The sequence below is a fragment of the Kogia breviceps genome, chromosome 3 (assembly GCF_026419965.1).
Source record: "Kogia breviceps isolate mKogBre1 chromosome 3, mKogBre1 haplotype 1, whole genome shotgun sequence".
Taxonomy (NCBI): Eukaryota; Metazoa; Chordata; class Mammalia; order Artiodactyla; family Physeteridae; genus Kogia; species Kogia breviceps.
The window spans coordinates 42,884,113-42,900,218 of NC_081312.1; the positions used below are offsets into that span (position 1 = coordinate 42,884,113).

At 35.6% G+C, this 16,106-nt stretch overlaps 1 protein-coding gene across 8 annotated transcripts in view; it reads right to left on the minus strand.

Annotated features, from left to right (window-relative positions):
* The window catches only part of KIAA0586 (KIAA0586 ortholog), a 105,840-nt gene that overhangs the window by 40,245 nt on the left and 49,489 nt on the right, over positions 1–16,106 (minus strand). For all 8 annotated transcript variants that reach the window (XM_067028411.1, XM_067028414.1, XM_067028410.1 and 5 more), the window contains exons 23-28: positions 13,239–13,398; positions 12,605–12,824; positions 11,768–12,021; positions 10,578–10,654; positions 5,729–5,863; positions 715–892 (exon numbers count right to left, since the gene is read on the minus strand). In XM_067028411.1, coding sequence (XP_066884512.1) covers positions 715–892; positions 5,729–5,863; positions 10,578–10,654; positions 11,768–12,021; positions 12,605–12,824; positions 13,239–13,398 — 1,024 coding nt within the window. The remainder of the gene's footprint in view (positions 1–714; positions 893–5,728; positions 5,864–10,577; positions 10,655–11,767; positions 12,022–12,604; positions 12,825–13,238; positions 13,399–16,106) is intronic.

A 16,106-nucleotide genomic window follows, 5' to 3' on the forward strand; every position in this document is an offset into this window, starting at 1 on the left:
CTGTCAAAAATGTTATAATCAGAGGCTCACAGGAACCTAACCTTGTATTTCCCCTAGAAGCAGTGGCTCAGTATTTGCTAATTCAATGTGTCTGGTGACTCTATAGGACATAAGTACTACAGATAATGAAAATCAACTACATATGCTAGAAATTGGTATTCTCTATTCTACTCTTATTCCCAAAGTGTTACAGCAGAAAGTTTAGTTAATAAAATTCCAAAACAGTCCTGAGTACACTGAGCACTGAGTCAGAAGAGTGAACTTCTACAGTACTACCTAATTTAACATTGTCCTACGCAAGATCTCTTATGTCACAGTTTTGATGTGCTGGTTATATTTTTCCAGTATATATTAAAATAAATATATCACTATTAAAAATTTTTAGGTGGACACATGCATATTACCAAAATTATCTCATGCCCCATCCAGTGATTCACGTACCAACACTTTGGGGAAATACTGCTATAAATACCATAGAAAAAGTCATTACCAAACTTTTCAATTATATAATACCCCTTTTAATAAGGAAATTTTGTAAGCCCCTACCTGAAAATAGTTATGCTTTTCTTAATTCAGATTAGGAACACTACTGTAGATTATAATACAAAACAGAATACAGCATTCAACATGGAAACAGTACCAAAAAAGTATGATGGGATTCGAAGTGAATATTCTAACAGACAATACATCAAGAAGCAATATTTTGGTGTATACCTGTAACTGTGTCACACTGCTGAGATAATGGCTTAGGAGCAGATCTTTGATCTGAAGACTCTGCGTTAGTTACAGGCTGCTGCATATAGGCAGAATGTCCCATTAAGATGTTCTGAGCTGCTGCTGTCAGCCTAGGCCTTTGTCCTTCACTAAGTTCACCTACACTGTTTTCCAAGTCCTGTAAAAAGTAGAAACCATTGTTACAAACATTACATTAAAATCAAGTCAAAACAAGAAATATTTGTCAAATGCATCATGATGCAGACCACATGACTGCTTGAAAGCTATTTTAGGAAGTCCTTATTATGCCACATACATGCTACAGGAAAGTTAGTTTAATATGCTATCTAAATGCAGGCTTTGTTCTCCATATCTTATTTCTTATGCAGTTAAATACCCATTATCTGTTTTCTTCAACCTCCAAATTAGACAACAATAAAACACACTGGAAAAATGTTATTATTTAAAACACTAAATGCTGGCACACATTATATATCGTTCATACAGCTTAATTAGAAGAATAGAATAATTCACCTCTTGTTCTTTATGAATGAAAATTGGCTAAAGTTGTTAGTGTGAACTTTATAATAAAACAACTGATGAAAATGTACAAAAAGTATGAATATGTTTCTTTATCAAATATATGAAATAAATAAAAACTAAAAAAATGATGACTTCTATTTTCTTTTGGTATTAAAAATAATATGCCCTAATCACTGGCACATCTTGTGATTTGGAGATATTCTAATAAATGAGTTTACTAATCAAGAACTGAATAAAAATTCCAGTATATGAAAGTTCTCATGTTTTTTATTAAAAGGAGTTTAATTTCAACCAAGTAGAGATTATTTTTACTAGAATATATGAAGAAATCACTGCTGAAACAGCTTTGATGACTCTGTTGATTACAAAATAAAATTTAACTCATCACTTAGCTCATCATTCAAGATTTTCTACAATTTGCCCTAATTACCCTCTACAGATTTGTAGCTCCCCTTATCCTGTAATCTGACTTTTCTTTAAGAATATCAGTTGCTCAACATCCTTTAAAAAGAAAAAGATTGTTTTGCAATTAATATAAAACCCTTGGAGATTCTTGGGCAAAGTTTAGAATGACAGCAGATACATTTTCCCTAGAAATTAATTAGAAATATTTCACAGTGCCTATATTACTCTGCCTCTACCATATAAATGTTGTGCAATATATAGTACCCTCTCTGTTGTGAACCAATTTTTTAAGGTACTTGTAACCGCTGAACTACTTAACACCTTAATACTCTATGACCCTAATGAAGATTTAGCTTCCCTATTCACAAAATGCTCTTGTACTAATAAGCAGTTTTTTTTTTGTTTTTTTTTTTGCGGTACACGGGTCTCTCACTGTTGTGGCCTCTCCCGTCGTGGAGCACAGGCTCCGGACGCACAGGCTCAACTGCCATGGCTCACGGGCCCAGCCGCCCCGTGGCATGTGGGATCTTCCCGGACCAGGACACGAACCCGTATCCCCTGCATCGGCAGGCGGACTCTCAACCACTGCGCCACCAGGGAAGCCCAAGCAGTTATCATTTTTATATTATACTCAAAGCTCAGACTCATGTCAATTCTAAGTTAGGCTACCTATGATCTCTAGTAGTACACCTGGCCCATCCACATAAATGTACAAATTGCAGTTTTGTCATCAGACTACTCTCACTGACCTGATGTTCCCTCTGGGCAAAGAGTTTTAAGCACAAAGAATGGTTACTATTTTCTTACCAAAGCAATATTTTAACATAAAAATGTATCATTACTACTAGTTCTTATTACAAACAAAACAAATGTTTGGTAGTTCTGTAAATGTAGGATAACGCACCAAATGTCGCTGTTAATCAGACTGGCAAAAATTTAAGATTAAAAATATCATATGTGGGGTTGGAAAGGAATCTCATATAGTTGAAAAGCAATTTATTAGTGTCTATTTAAATTATAAATGCTCATGCCTTTTGAGTAATTCCACCCCTCATTATCTTCTATAGAAAGGCAATTCCTCATAATGTAAAAAGGATTTTATTCTTATTACAGTTTGGAGAGAAAAAAAATTGGAACCAAATCCTTCAATAGTAGAATAATTAAACTAGGGTATACTACCTGGTAGATAAAAGGGATATGGTGGATCTTTAGGATTTATAGTTAAATTTTAAGAATCAGATGGCAGAAAAACACATACACATACCTCAAAATTATCCACACATGACCACACACAAACACACACAACCACAACCACACATATGCAAATGCTTAGATGCTTAGAAAAAGATCTGGAAAAGATAAACTTCCAACTTCTGGGCTTCTGGTCTAGCCAAGATGGCACACTAACAAAGGCTGCCAGCTCCCTGTCCCCAAAACAACGTTGTAGTCACTACATAAGTGGGAAGAAACCAGGATTCTGAGAACTAAGTAAAAATTGTGAAAAACCACTAAGAAAGACTGACGATTAGCTTGATCCGGTGTGTGTGGGAAGAAAGGGGCTGCATCCCGAGGAGGAGGGTCGCTAGAGGAGGTTTAGTGAGAAGAAAGATTGGTACAAAGTGCTGCTGTCATTCCCTTTTTCCCTCATTAACTTGAGATCATCACTGCTTGCCCCTTAACCATAAAGATCTTGGCAACCATCTGGGCTGCAGATACTAGTACACCAGAGTAACATCAGGGAGCAGGAAGGCCCAGCTGGGGTGAAAAGCTATAGGTGACATCTGACCAGGAACCCATGGCCATTCATTCCTTCACTCTCTCCCTTCTTCACCCCAGGACAGGAATACAAAACTTCCCAAAGAAACTTCTTCCTAAGGGTTTTAAAGACACAACAACCATCAGAACCACCGGGTCAAGCTAGTCACTGAACGGTAGAGTACCAGCAAACAGCAGTGGCCACGATCAATAGTGGTTCTGTGCTGCCTGAGACACCCATCCCTGGGGCTCATCTCCTCCTCTCTTCTTATATTCACAGGAACAGACTATGGCCTGATTTTAGTCCTTACGCAATACGAATTCTCACAGAATAGCTTATCCCCACCGCCACCACCCCACCCACCCCCCAGCCCCAGAACATGAGTTCATATACCAAAAGAAACAGATACTCTTATAAAGCAGAAACTAACACACCATTGTAAAGCAATTATACTCCAGTAAAGATGTTAAAAAAAAAAAAAAAGAAAAGAAAAAAGGAAACAGATACTCGAGGAATCAATTAGTGTTTAAAAAAAAGTGAAAAACATTAATCATACATACATACACACAAGGAATAAAGGAAGATATTAACAGTGTGAAACAAAAAATCATTAAAAAAAAAGAACCAAGTTAGACTATCAGATATGAAAAATATAATAAATCAGATAAATAGTAGGCTAAAGAACAACTTAGTGGTTGGCAGATCAGATTGAAGAACTCTCCCAGAAGAGAGTAGGAAAGAATGAAGACACAGAAAGTCTAAGAGATAAAACAAACAGAAGCAGAAGTGTTAATGTCTGGAAATAACAGTTCTAGCCAGAGGGGGAAAAAATGAGAGGAAGAAAAAATTTGAAAAAGCAGTGAGAGAAATTTCCCAGCATTAAAAAGATGGAAAAGTCTGAGCATCGAATGAATAAATGAACCAATATTACTGATTTCCAAAATGAAGGAAAGAGTGATTAGTTAGTGGAACTTTTAAACTACACTGACATTTCTACTATTTTCTACCATTTTTTGTGCCATTTGTTTGTCTCATTTTCTCTCTCAGCCTACTGGTTTCTATACTAAGCAGCATGGTTTCTACAGCTATGAGAGTACTTTCTTGAGTTTAGCAACAGCAATCACAACTAGTATCTTTCCAGTGAAATCAATTTTTGGTCAATAGCTAAGTATAGTTGCAGAAAATTTAGTCATTTTTCAATAAGAAGGAGTAAGTTAAATTTCCATTTTTTCCATTACTAAGTTCCATATCTTTTTTCTTCTACCTTTCCTAAGAATTAAAAATTTTAAGATAAAAATTAATAGAAAATAAAGCCAGCCATCTCCTTGGATTCTGTATAGTCTTCAGATCTCCAGCTCATTTAAAGCCAGTTTCACACCTGTTCAAGCAGAGACAACCAAATACAATAGAAAGAATACTAAATAGAATCAAGAATCCTAGTCCCACCTCTATCATTAACCAGCCTGAGCAACTACACTGTACATTTCCACCTGGAATTTTCTTAAGCACCTTAGTGTTTCAAATCAAATTCATTACCTTCCCCACAATACTTGGCACTCTTCTCTCTGCTTTTCTAAGCCAACAGCTACACAACCACAACTCCCCTTAACCAGTAACCAATTACTGCCAATTACTTAAATTTAAATCTCTCTCCTTTCTATTTCTACTTAACTGCCTTTGTTCATGTTCTCATTCCGGACTACTCCAGTGGTGTTCTGACAAACCTCTATATTTCCCTCACTTGTCCACGGCTCCATATGTCTTCCTGAATATCTTAGCCTGTGACTCCCTTGCCCAAAAATATCTTAAGGGGCTCCACAGTGTCCAAGCCTTACCATGGCCTACAAGGTTCTTTACGATCATATTGTTCAATCTACTTCTCCAGCTATTTGATCAGTTACTGCATGGTAGAGTAATTGTTTAAGCTCTTTTCTCCCTACAGGACTGTAAGCTGCCTAAAGGTAGGGACCCTCTCTCATTCATCTTTGTACCTTTTCGGAGGTTGTGTCTGGCATATAGTAGATACTCAGTAAATGGTTGCAGAAAGAAAGAATGAATGAATGCTCCTCACAAATTATTTAAAAGGGCTTCAGTTTTTTTCATCTGTAGAATAAGAGAGTTGGAAGAGATGGCCTAAATTCCTTTCAGCTGTAAAACTCATAACTCTACGGTTCTAGGTTAAAGTTACTGCAAGGATGATCCCTGAGTAAGCTGAAGTATTAGAGTGCTTTAACTAAAAGTAGGAATATTTTTGTTATCTTTTTCCTGTATTTAGATCTAACAGAAAAAAAAATTAAGGTTAAAAAATACCTCTGAATGAGAGACCATTTGCTGTGAAACTAACGATTCCTGGTTTTGTTTAGCAAGAAGAGAAAGAATTGCATCAGCATGAATTTCTTTATGAGGCATCCTAATCACTTGTCCTTCGCTGGGAGGATCATCTTCCTAAGTAAAATATAAAGACAATACAATAAAAACCAAAAATTAATCTATCAGTTACATGTTTCATAATTTGATTAATAAAACTTAACAGTCATCATGAATATGGTCATATTAGCACTTTACAGAAAGAAGATGGACTCTTTATTATCATTTAGATCTCACTTCCATTTGACTATACTAAAAACCCTTTATTTTTGCCTCAAATGTAAATAACAGTATAAAATAGTTGGGTTACATTTAAACTAGAGATTTACTATAAAAGCGTATGAAAGTTGGACCCTTTGTCCCATGTGATTGAGTTACAATGATTCATAAATGTTTTATACAGTGTCATCAAGTTTTGGGCTCACACGGTTTCCTGCTTCATGTTGATGCAGCACACAAAGCTGCGCCCCCAGTGTGGCAATGGGGGCAAAGCACCGTAGCAGTGATGCAACCTGGACCACGGGCAGAAATGAAAAACTGCAGAAATACGCTGAGGCACCTATAGACCTTTGATTGTCCATTTGCCTTTGCGCTGACCTCCAGTACTCGCTAGGGAGCAGGTACTGAAAGCCCTAGTTGGAAGACCCAGCTTAGACTTCTTGGTGCCTCAAAATAGACCAGTCCCAAAAATGAAGGACAGTGTGGGCCACAGAGTCAGAAAACTGGATTCCCTTGTAAATACAAGGATTAACATAATTTTAAACTCCATTAATAGTATTTTTTTTTTTACTTAAGTATCTTACATTTAATGAAATAAAGTTTAACTCTGCAGTACAAGTCTTTATCGCCCAGGTGTACACAGATAAGTACCTACTGGTACATAACTGCAAAGTTAGTCTTTTTCAAGATTGTACTTCTGCATGTGACTTTATCACGAATTTGTAGCATATCTGATTTAGGCTTAGTAAAAATATCAAAATTAAAGTTTAGTTTCAAATGTAAAAAAAAGAAAGATGTTTTAATTTAGTCCTGGTTCAGTTCAGCTATTTAAACAAACTTAAATGTGCTTTGGCACCATGATAAAGTTCTAAGAATAGATAAAAATGCCCTAATGACATACTAAGTAAGCCAAATGTTAGTGTAATGCTTCTCTGAAAATAAAGACTTCTCCTTTATGTTTCCTCCCCCCATATTATTTTATAAAAGTGATTTACACTCTCTTCAGAAGAGATTCAATCAATTACTTGTAATAAATAATTACTGTTAGAAAAGTAACTGCCCCATTAAAATCTTATCAAAACTCTCCTTCACTAATTATTTCATACTCCTACATATAGTAAAGCAAATTGTTTTAACACATTTTATTACTTGAATATATGAATCTCCAGATTTGGCATCTTTACGCTATTGTGTCTTTAATAGTGTAAAGATGCTACATGGCATCTTTTGCTTTTTGTTTGTTGGACTTGACAAACACCAGACACACACACCCAGCTGCCTGCAACTCAAGCTTTAGGATTCAGATAGCTCCTATTAGAACTCAAAATTTACAGTTTTTAGCTTAAGTTGATAGCTTAAGATGAAAGGCAAATTATCATGTATCCATATAAAAAGAGTTGTGGATCTATCACTATATAGCTATGTGACACAAACAAGTGATTTAACCTCATTCAACGAAAAGTGAAATGAGTAGTTACTATTTTTAACAAAAGTGAAATGAGTAGTTACTATTTTTAACAAAGGATGAACATCATCTTTTGGGATGCTTTTTAAAAATATACAGGTTTAGGCTTCTAACCGCCCACACACATGCATACATACCATATAACCCTCATGACCTACCGAATCAACATATCAGAGGGTGGGGGCAGGATGCATATTTTTAAAAGCTCCACTGGTAAATTTAATATACAATCCTAGTTTACATCACTTGAATAGGCTGCTTAAAAGAAATTTCTAGGGAGTTCCCTAGTGGCCTAGTGGTTAGGATTCTGGGCTTTCATTGCTGTGGCCCAGGTTCAATCCCTGGTCATGGAACTGAGATCCCGCAAGCTGCGTGGCATGGCCAAAAAGAAAGAAAATAAAAGAAATTTCTAGCATTATGATTGTAAGGGGATAGAAGGGCATGATGTTTCAAAAGTACACCACTTTCTTTTTTCATCATGATCCTATATAATGATACAAATGGAAAGATAAAAATGCAACTAGACTCCTAAAACTTCCAGTCAAGGTGGAGTAATAAGGACCAGATACACCCACCCCCTTGAAACAACTAAAAAATGGACAAAGTATGTGAAAAATTGCATTTCTAGACATGGAACATCAGGTAACAAAAGACAGTGATCCCTGAGAAATGAAAAACAAGTCAGAAGAAACCTACGACTGCTCCAGCTTACTGTCTGTGAGTTTCCAGGCTGTGGCACAGGAGCCTAAGCTAAGAAGATGGAGCTGAAACTCCAGGGAGGCCAAGACAGCTAGAGTTCATAAGACGGACTGCTAGAAAAGTGACAGCTGCAGAGGGAGAAAATTCTGGAAATCTGCAGAAGATCCCCTCTGAGTATTAAGCTGAGTACTACTCAGCAGATGCTTTGGAGACAATTACATGAGGCTGGAGGAACGAGCACCTGAGAAGGGATTGGATATAACAGTGCCTGATGCTCACACAGGGCCTGGATAATTGTTGTTCCCACTAGCCAGGCTGGAAAACCTCTTAATGAGGCACTGGGTGGAGTACATAGAAGTGTCTTCTCTCCATAGCGGGGGATAAATAGCCCTAGATTGAGTACTGTTCTGGTACTGCCTAACAAATCTTAAAAGCAAGACTCAAAAGGGTAAAACTGTCTCTAAGTACTTAACCATGTCCTGAGCAAAGCTCAAAAATATTTATAGTAATATAAAACATAGAAGGAAAAAGTCTACGCAAAATTTTGGCAGATCAAATTAAACAGATTTTCTTTTTTTTAAAAAAATTTATTTATTTTTGGCTGCATTGGGTCTTCATTGCTGAGCACAGGCTTTCTCTAGTCGCAGTAAGGGGGGCTACTCTTCGTTGCGGTGCATGGGCTTCTCATTGTGGTGGCTTCTCTTGTTGTGGAGCACAGGCTCTAGGCACGCGGGCTTCAGTAGTTGTGGCTCGCGGGCTCTAGAGCACAGGCTCAGTAATTGTGGCACATGGGCTTAGTTGCTCCGCGGCATGTGCGATCTTCCTGGACAAGGGCTCAAATCCGTGTCCACTGCATGGGCAGGCGGATTCTTAACCACTGAGCCACCAGGGAAGCCCTAAACAGCTTTTCTTAAAGATTAAGATATAACTACCATATTATCCATCCATTCCACCCCTAGATATTTGCCAGAGAGAAATGAAAGCATATGTCAATACGAAGACTTGTACACAAGTCTTCATAGCAGCTTTATTTGTAATAGCCCCCAACTGGAAATGAACCCAAACGTCCATCAACAGGTAAATAGTCAAATTGTGGCACATCCATACAATAGAGCACTGCTCAGCAATAATAAGGAGTGAACTATGATACAAAGTATAACACAGATAAATCTCAAAATAATTATGCTGAGTTAAAACAATCAGACAAAAAAAAAGAATACATGCCACGTGATTCCATTTTTATACATCTAGAAATGCAAACTAATCTATAGTTACAGAAAGTAGATCAGTGGTTACTGGAAGAGGTATAGAGAATGAGACGAATGATGAGAGATGAGAAGGAGGGATTACAAAAGGGCCTGAGGAAAGATTTGGGAGTGATGAATATGTTCATTACATTAACTGTGGTAATGGCTTTACAGATATATACATATGTCAAAAATTACCAAATAAGTTTTTTTTTTTAAGAGCAACAATAATAGCAATGCTTAGCAAAGGCTATGGATGAATGTCGATGAAAGTTGAGCACAACTACCCTTACTTGCTTAGGTTGTTTGAAAACATAAAAAGTAAAGATTTCTATTCCTTAATAATTTTCAAAAGAAAATCCCTATTATCATTTCTGTATGGTATTTTTATATATATTATACATGTTGATATATTATATATGTTAAGATATATATTTTTAAATGCAAATTTTCCTTCCATAAAGCTAGATAATAACTAGGAGAGTTAGTACCCTTGGGTCCTATTTCAGTATTTTTTTTTTTTTAATCTTTACTTATTTATTTATTTTGGCTGCGCCAGGTCTTAGTTGTGGCATGTGGACTTCTTAGTTGTGGCATGCAGACTCTTAGTTGCAGCATTCATGTGGGATCTAGTTCCCTGACCCCACAGTTCCCCAGGGATTGAACCTGGGCCCCCTGTATTGGGAGCATGGAGTCTTACCCACTGGACCACCAGGGAATTCCCAGTATTTTTTTTTAAAGCCACTAAATTCAATTATTTTTTAGTGTAAAGAATTATAATCACGATTAGGGAAAAATTACAAACGTATAAGAGAGTTGGTTTCCACAGCTAAGGTCCTGCTTGAAACACTGTAAAGGCAACATATCCAGGTGACAATGTACCTTGAGTTAGATTTTCATTACCTAATTACATTAACTGCATTTTTCAACTACTGGAGCCACAGGGGTTAACAACAATTTTCTATTCATTCTCACAATTATGATAATGAAATGTGTAAATATGATAATGACATGTGTAAGAAACTTTAAATTCCTTCATGGATATTTTATTAAATTTTATGACTATAATTCAAATATTTGAGAAAAAACTTTGATCAGTGGCAACAAGTTCATCAAGATATTCTTCATCTCAGAATTCAATGTGGAGTCAATCACTTCTTACCATTTCGAGGGCATCATGCAGAGTACTGGATAAGCTATCATTTAGGTTTGTCAGATACAGTCCTTCATCTCCTAAAACTAGAAATTAAAATGCAAAAATTTGGAAAAAAGAAGAAACATAAATTTAGTAAATAATCTCACCATAAAGCCATAGAATATTACACTTAAAACTTACACAATAAAAATACTGGCAGAGTTCATAAATCATAATTCACAAGCTATTCAATCTCACTAGCTCTTTGAAAAGCACATTTTATAACAAAGATGAGATTTTTGTTTCACTTAACCAGCTTGTCAGAAATTAAAAAGAGCTATTAAACATCAGCTGTAACCATGAAATTAAAAAGAGGCACTCCTATATACTACTGATATAATTAAAAACTGATTAAAATTAAAAACCGATTCACCTTTCTGGAGAGCATGTTGGCAATGCATTGCTATTTAATTTTATTTTTTTGGCCACGCCGTGTGTCTTGTGGGATTTTTTAGTTCCCCAAACAGGGACTGAACCCAGGCCCCTGGCAGTGAGAGCATGGAGTCCTAACCACTGGACCGCCAGGGAATTCCCTATGTATTGCTATTTTAAAGGTGCATACTCTGACTCAGCAATTCCACTTCTAGGCATGTATTCTAAGGAAGTTATCAGTTATGGAAGTTCACAAAGATAAATAAATATATGTGCAAGGATGGTCAGTGGAGAGTTATGTATAGTATGAAAACACTGAAAACAATCTAATGCCCAACACTATGGCACTGTTTTAGCAGACTACCCAGCCACTAAAAAAAAGTGGTAGGGCTAATATGTATTAATAAAGAAAATGTCTATAACATATTTAAGGTTAAAAAAATTCAGATTTCAAAACAATATGTATAATATGACTCTACTTAAAAGGTAAAAATATATATACATACAAATGTATTTAGGTGTCTATATATGCAAAGAAAAAAAAAAGACTGGAAGGGTATACCCCAAACTTTCAACAGTGATATTATTTCTGGAGGGTGGGATTTATGAGGGAGATTTTACATTCTGAGGTTAAGATGTAGAAAAGTTAACTTGCAGAGTCCATATTCTTTCTACTATACCCTGTTAAATCTTGAAAATTAAGTAAAAACACTTTAGACAGAAAAGTATTACTTAGGAATTATCATAAGCTAACCATGAAATCAATTGATACAAAATTAACTTACTCTTACGAGCCACTTTTTGACCATAATTAAATAAAATCTCTCCTTCAGAGATGGGTCTATCTAAGGTTTCAGTTTCAGTGGCAGTAACGCTGAAGGTACTCTCCATTGTTGATGAATCTGAACTTTGCATCTGTATGGGGGAAGGGGCCTTGGTGCCAGCAGGAAGCGGCATAAGGGGAACTGGCTCTGGAGGTGCAGGCTGAGCAGGGAAGTCCATGCTCTCAGGTTCTTCATCCTTAGCCACAGACATTACACTAAGAAAGAGACATAGTTTGAATGTATTACATCAGTGAAGGCCTATATTAATTTTTATATAAAAAATAGATTCAAAAGTACTATGTCTCCTTTAGACATATTTCTATATCAATATATAGATATATCTATATATTTCTATAATCTGCACTACTGTAATTAACCAACAAGATTTATTTTTCCAAAATCACCTTCATGCTTTAATCACAGACCATCTTGAAAGTTCTACCATCTCTAAAATAAATCTACATAGGGATATATGGTAATATAAAAGTTAACTGATCATAGTAAATGAAGATTCACACTGGGGAAAAATCTTCTTCTATTTTATTAACAATATTATAGATATCTTTATTTTAATCTGTTTCCCCCAAAATTTTGTTTTAAAAGAAGAGAACTGAAAGTATAAATAAATCTGGTAAAAATTTTAAAAACATAAAATTTATGAAACTTCTTCCTACTAAAGTATAGATTAGCTTGTGGTTTGTCAACCTTCATTTATCATTTCTGATGTTTTCAATGGGTCACCTAAGTCAACATAAGATGAAATGTACAGTTACTAAAAATGAATATACTGTCATTTACACAGCTCTGGGGTGAAGTTCTTCTTGAAGAGAGTTGGGATTCTCTTCTTCCAGTGGCAGGTCTCCATTACTCCATGGCTTGGGAAGCTCTGGGCTTGACATCTTCAATTTATCAATAGAAGTCTCTGACAAAGTTGGGGTAAGAGCTGCTGCGGGAGGAGGTGTAGTTGCGGGGCTAACAGTTGGAGTATTAACAAGTGTGATGGGAGGCATATTATTTCCTAAAGGTTTTTTGTAAAAGCAAAAAAAAGTCAATAAGAATTTCAAAGGAAGGCAAGATATATTGTTTAACATTTTGGCATACAAATAATGGCAACAAGAATTAATAATAATAATGATGGCCATTAATGGGAAAAGCTCCAAATTAACTTAGTAAAGTACAAAAAATAACCTTGAAAAGACATCACTTTCAACATCACCGTGAACTTAAAATAGTCTAAATATCTACAAGATTATATACTTTAAAAAATGGTAACCAACCCCGTAGTTTCCTTGTAAGAAAAAATGACTTACTAGAACCTAGTAAGCAACAGGTATGTGTATACTAATCTATAAAGACTCTTACAAAACAAACCATGATATTTTATTTAATAGTTGCTAAAATTAAAACTGAGTTATAGAAATAAGGTTTCTACCTTCTTCAGCAAATATTTCTTTCATGGGAAAAGCTACATCATGATCTGAAACACAGGGAGAAGAATCTGGAGTTTTTACCAACACATGCTCCTCAGGAGGTGATGAAGGTGAGAGAGGAGGAGTTGGCTGTGGGGTAGCCACGGGGGTACACACTCTTGCCTAAAATAAATGAAACAAGATAAGTGGTGCTTACAATCCCCAAATAAGGGTAATTTGAAATATAAAATGATCTCATTCAGTTACATAAAATTTAAATGGATGGGGGGGAAAAATGGAGTCCTCTGTATCCTAGCTCTTGAACTTCTAGCTATTAGTTTCAAGACCGGCCTACAGAAAGCCTCCAGCAACTGAAACAGCTCTGCCTCTGAACTAGGCCCCCTTATCTAATATAGAGAGGAAGATTAAACAGACAGCTGAAGATCAAACCCAAACACAAGCTGGGTAGCCATGTAACAGAAAGAGAGCATTTTAACTAGTTGACAAGATATCAAAAATCACCTTTCAGTACAAAAGAACAAAGCTTATGAAAAGCAATGGAAGGATAAGAAAAAGTAGGGGGGATAAAAGGAAGACAATGTAGAGATGGAAAGTCCTGGGGAAGAAAAAAGCAAACATTTTAAAATCAATTTGTTAAACAGGTAATTCAAACAATTCAAACTTCAAAAGGATGATGGTGAAAATTAAGTCTCCTTTCCTACCCATGTCCTATCTACTTAGTTCCTTTCCTCAGAATTATCAAATATAATCTTAAGTCATTTTTTTATGTCCAGAATACTCTATTTTTTAAAATTTTTATATAATTTTTAAAGGTTACACTAGGTTTACAGTTATTATAAAATACTGGCTATTTTCCTACTTAAAAAAACTTTTTATTGAAGTACAGTTGATTTACAATGTTGTGTTAGTTTCAGGTGTATGTACAGCAAAGTGATTCAGTTATATATATGCATACATATATATATATATATATATATATTCTTTTTCAGATTCTTTTCCACTATAGGTTATCACAAGATATTGAATATAGTTCCCTGTGCTATACAGTAGGTCCTTGTTGTTTATCTATTTTATATATAGTAGTTTATATAAACTACTAATTTGCTAATCCCAAATTCCTAATTTATCCCTTCCCTACCTCTCCCCTAGGTAACCATACGTTTATTTTCTATGTTTGTGAGTCTTTCTGTTTGGTAAATAAGTTCATTTGTATTATTCTTTTAGAATCCACATATAAATGATATTGTATGATATTAGTCTTTCTCCTTCTGCCTTAGATAATCTCTAGGTCCATCCATGTTGCTGCAAATGGTGAAATTTCATTCTTTTGTATGGCTCAGTAGTGTTCCATTGTGTGTGTGTGTGTGTGTGTGTGTGTGTGTGTCTGTATACACCACATCTTCTTTATCCATTCATCTGCTGATGGACACTTAGGTTGCTCCTATAACCTGGCAATTGTAAGTAACGCTGCTATGAATGTTGGGGTGCATGTATCTTTTCAAATTAGTGTCTTTGGTTTTTTTGGATATATACCCAGGAGTGGGATTGCTGGGTCATATGGTAATTCTATTTTTAGTTTTTTGAGACTTAAGTCATTTCATATGTGTATAGATTTTCTATAGAATAAATTCCCAGAAGTGAGACTGCTTGGTTAAAGGGCTAATTGCATTCTTAATTTGAATATACATATTGCCAAATTTCCCTCTACATGGTTATATCATTTTATCAATGCAATAACACCAGAAGGTATGCGAATTCCCATTTCCCAAAGGTTTGCTAAACAATGGTATTAATCAAACTTTTAGAGTGTTACCAATTTGATCAGTAAAAATGGATTCAATGATTTTTTTTTCTCACTATCAGTGAGACTGACCATCTTTTTGTATGTATGTGGGCCATTTGTATTTCCTTTTTGTGTGTGAACTGTCTGGACATGTCTTTTCCCCATTTTTCTATTTGTCCTTTTTTTCTCTTTCTAAAACATATTTTAATAGTGGGGTGACTGGCCTTTATTCTGTATTATGAGTTGCAAAGAGATACACAATTTAAAAATTATGAAGCATATTAGAAATTCTATAGCATTGCTTAATTATTAGCATATTCTTAGCTTTGTTTTTTTTGTTTGTTTGTTTGTTTTTTTTTTTTTTTTTTTTTTTTGCGGTATGCAGGCCTCTCACTGTTGTGGCCTCTCCCGTTGCGGAGCACAGGCTCCGGACGCACAGGCTCAGCGGCCATGGCTCACGGGCTTAGCTGCTCCGCGGCATGTGGGATCTTCCCGGACCAGGGCACGAACCCGTGTCTCCTGCATCGGCAGGCGGATTCTCAACCACTGCGCCACCAGGGAAGCCCTTTAGCTTTGTTTTTTAAGTGACAGAAATATACTATGTTTTATTCTTCTTGACTGCATAAACCTATAGCCTAAGACTGCTGTTTTCAAATATAATGCTACTGACTCATCATTATGAGAGGATTTAAAGGTATCCTACTAGTCTTGGTAATGAGTAATAATGATAAACAATTAGTTACTGAGTATTTATCAAGTTCCAGGTACTAGATTAAGCTCTTTCATATATCATCTTATTGAATCTTGCACAAAATCTTCTATGATGGCTCACAAGATACAGTATCATAAAGATGTCAATTCTCCTCAAATTAAACCAATCAAAATTGAATTAATTCCCAAAAAAATCCCAACAAAATATTTTACAGAACTTGAAAATTAATTTTAAAACATATATCAAAGATGAAAAGGCCAAAAAAGCCATGACAGTTCTGAAGATGAGGAACAATATGGCAATGGGGGAGGGGAATTTGGCCTCCTTAATATTTGGAAAGCAGATTTTGGTAAAGCCATCATCATTTAAACTCTG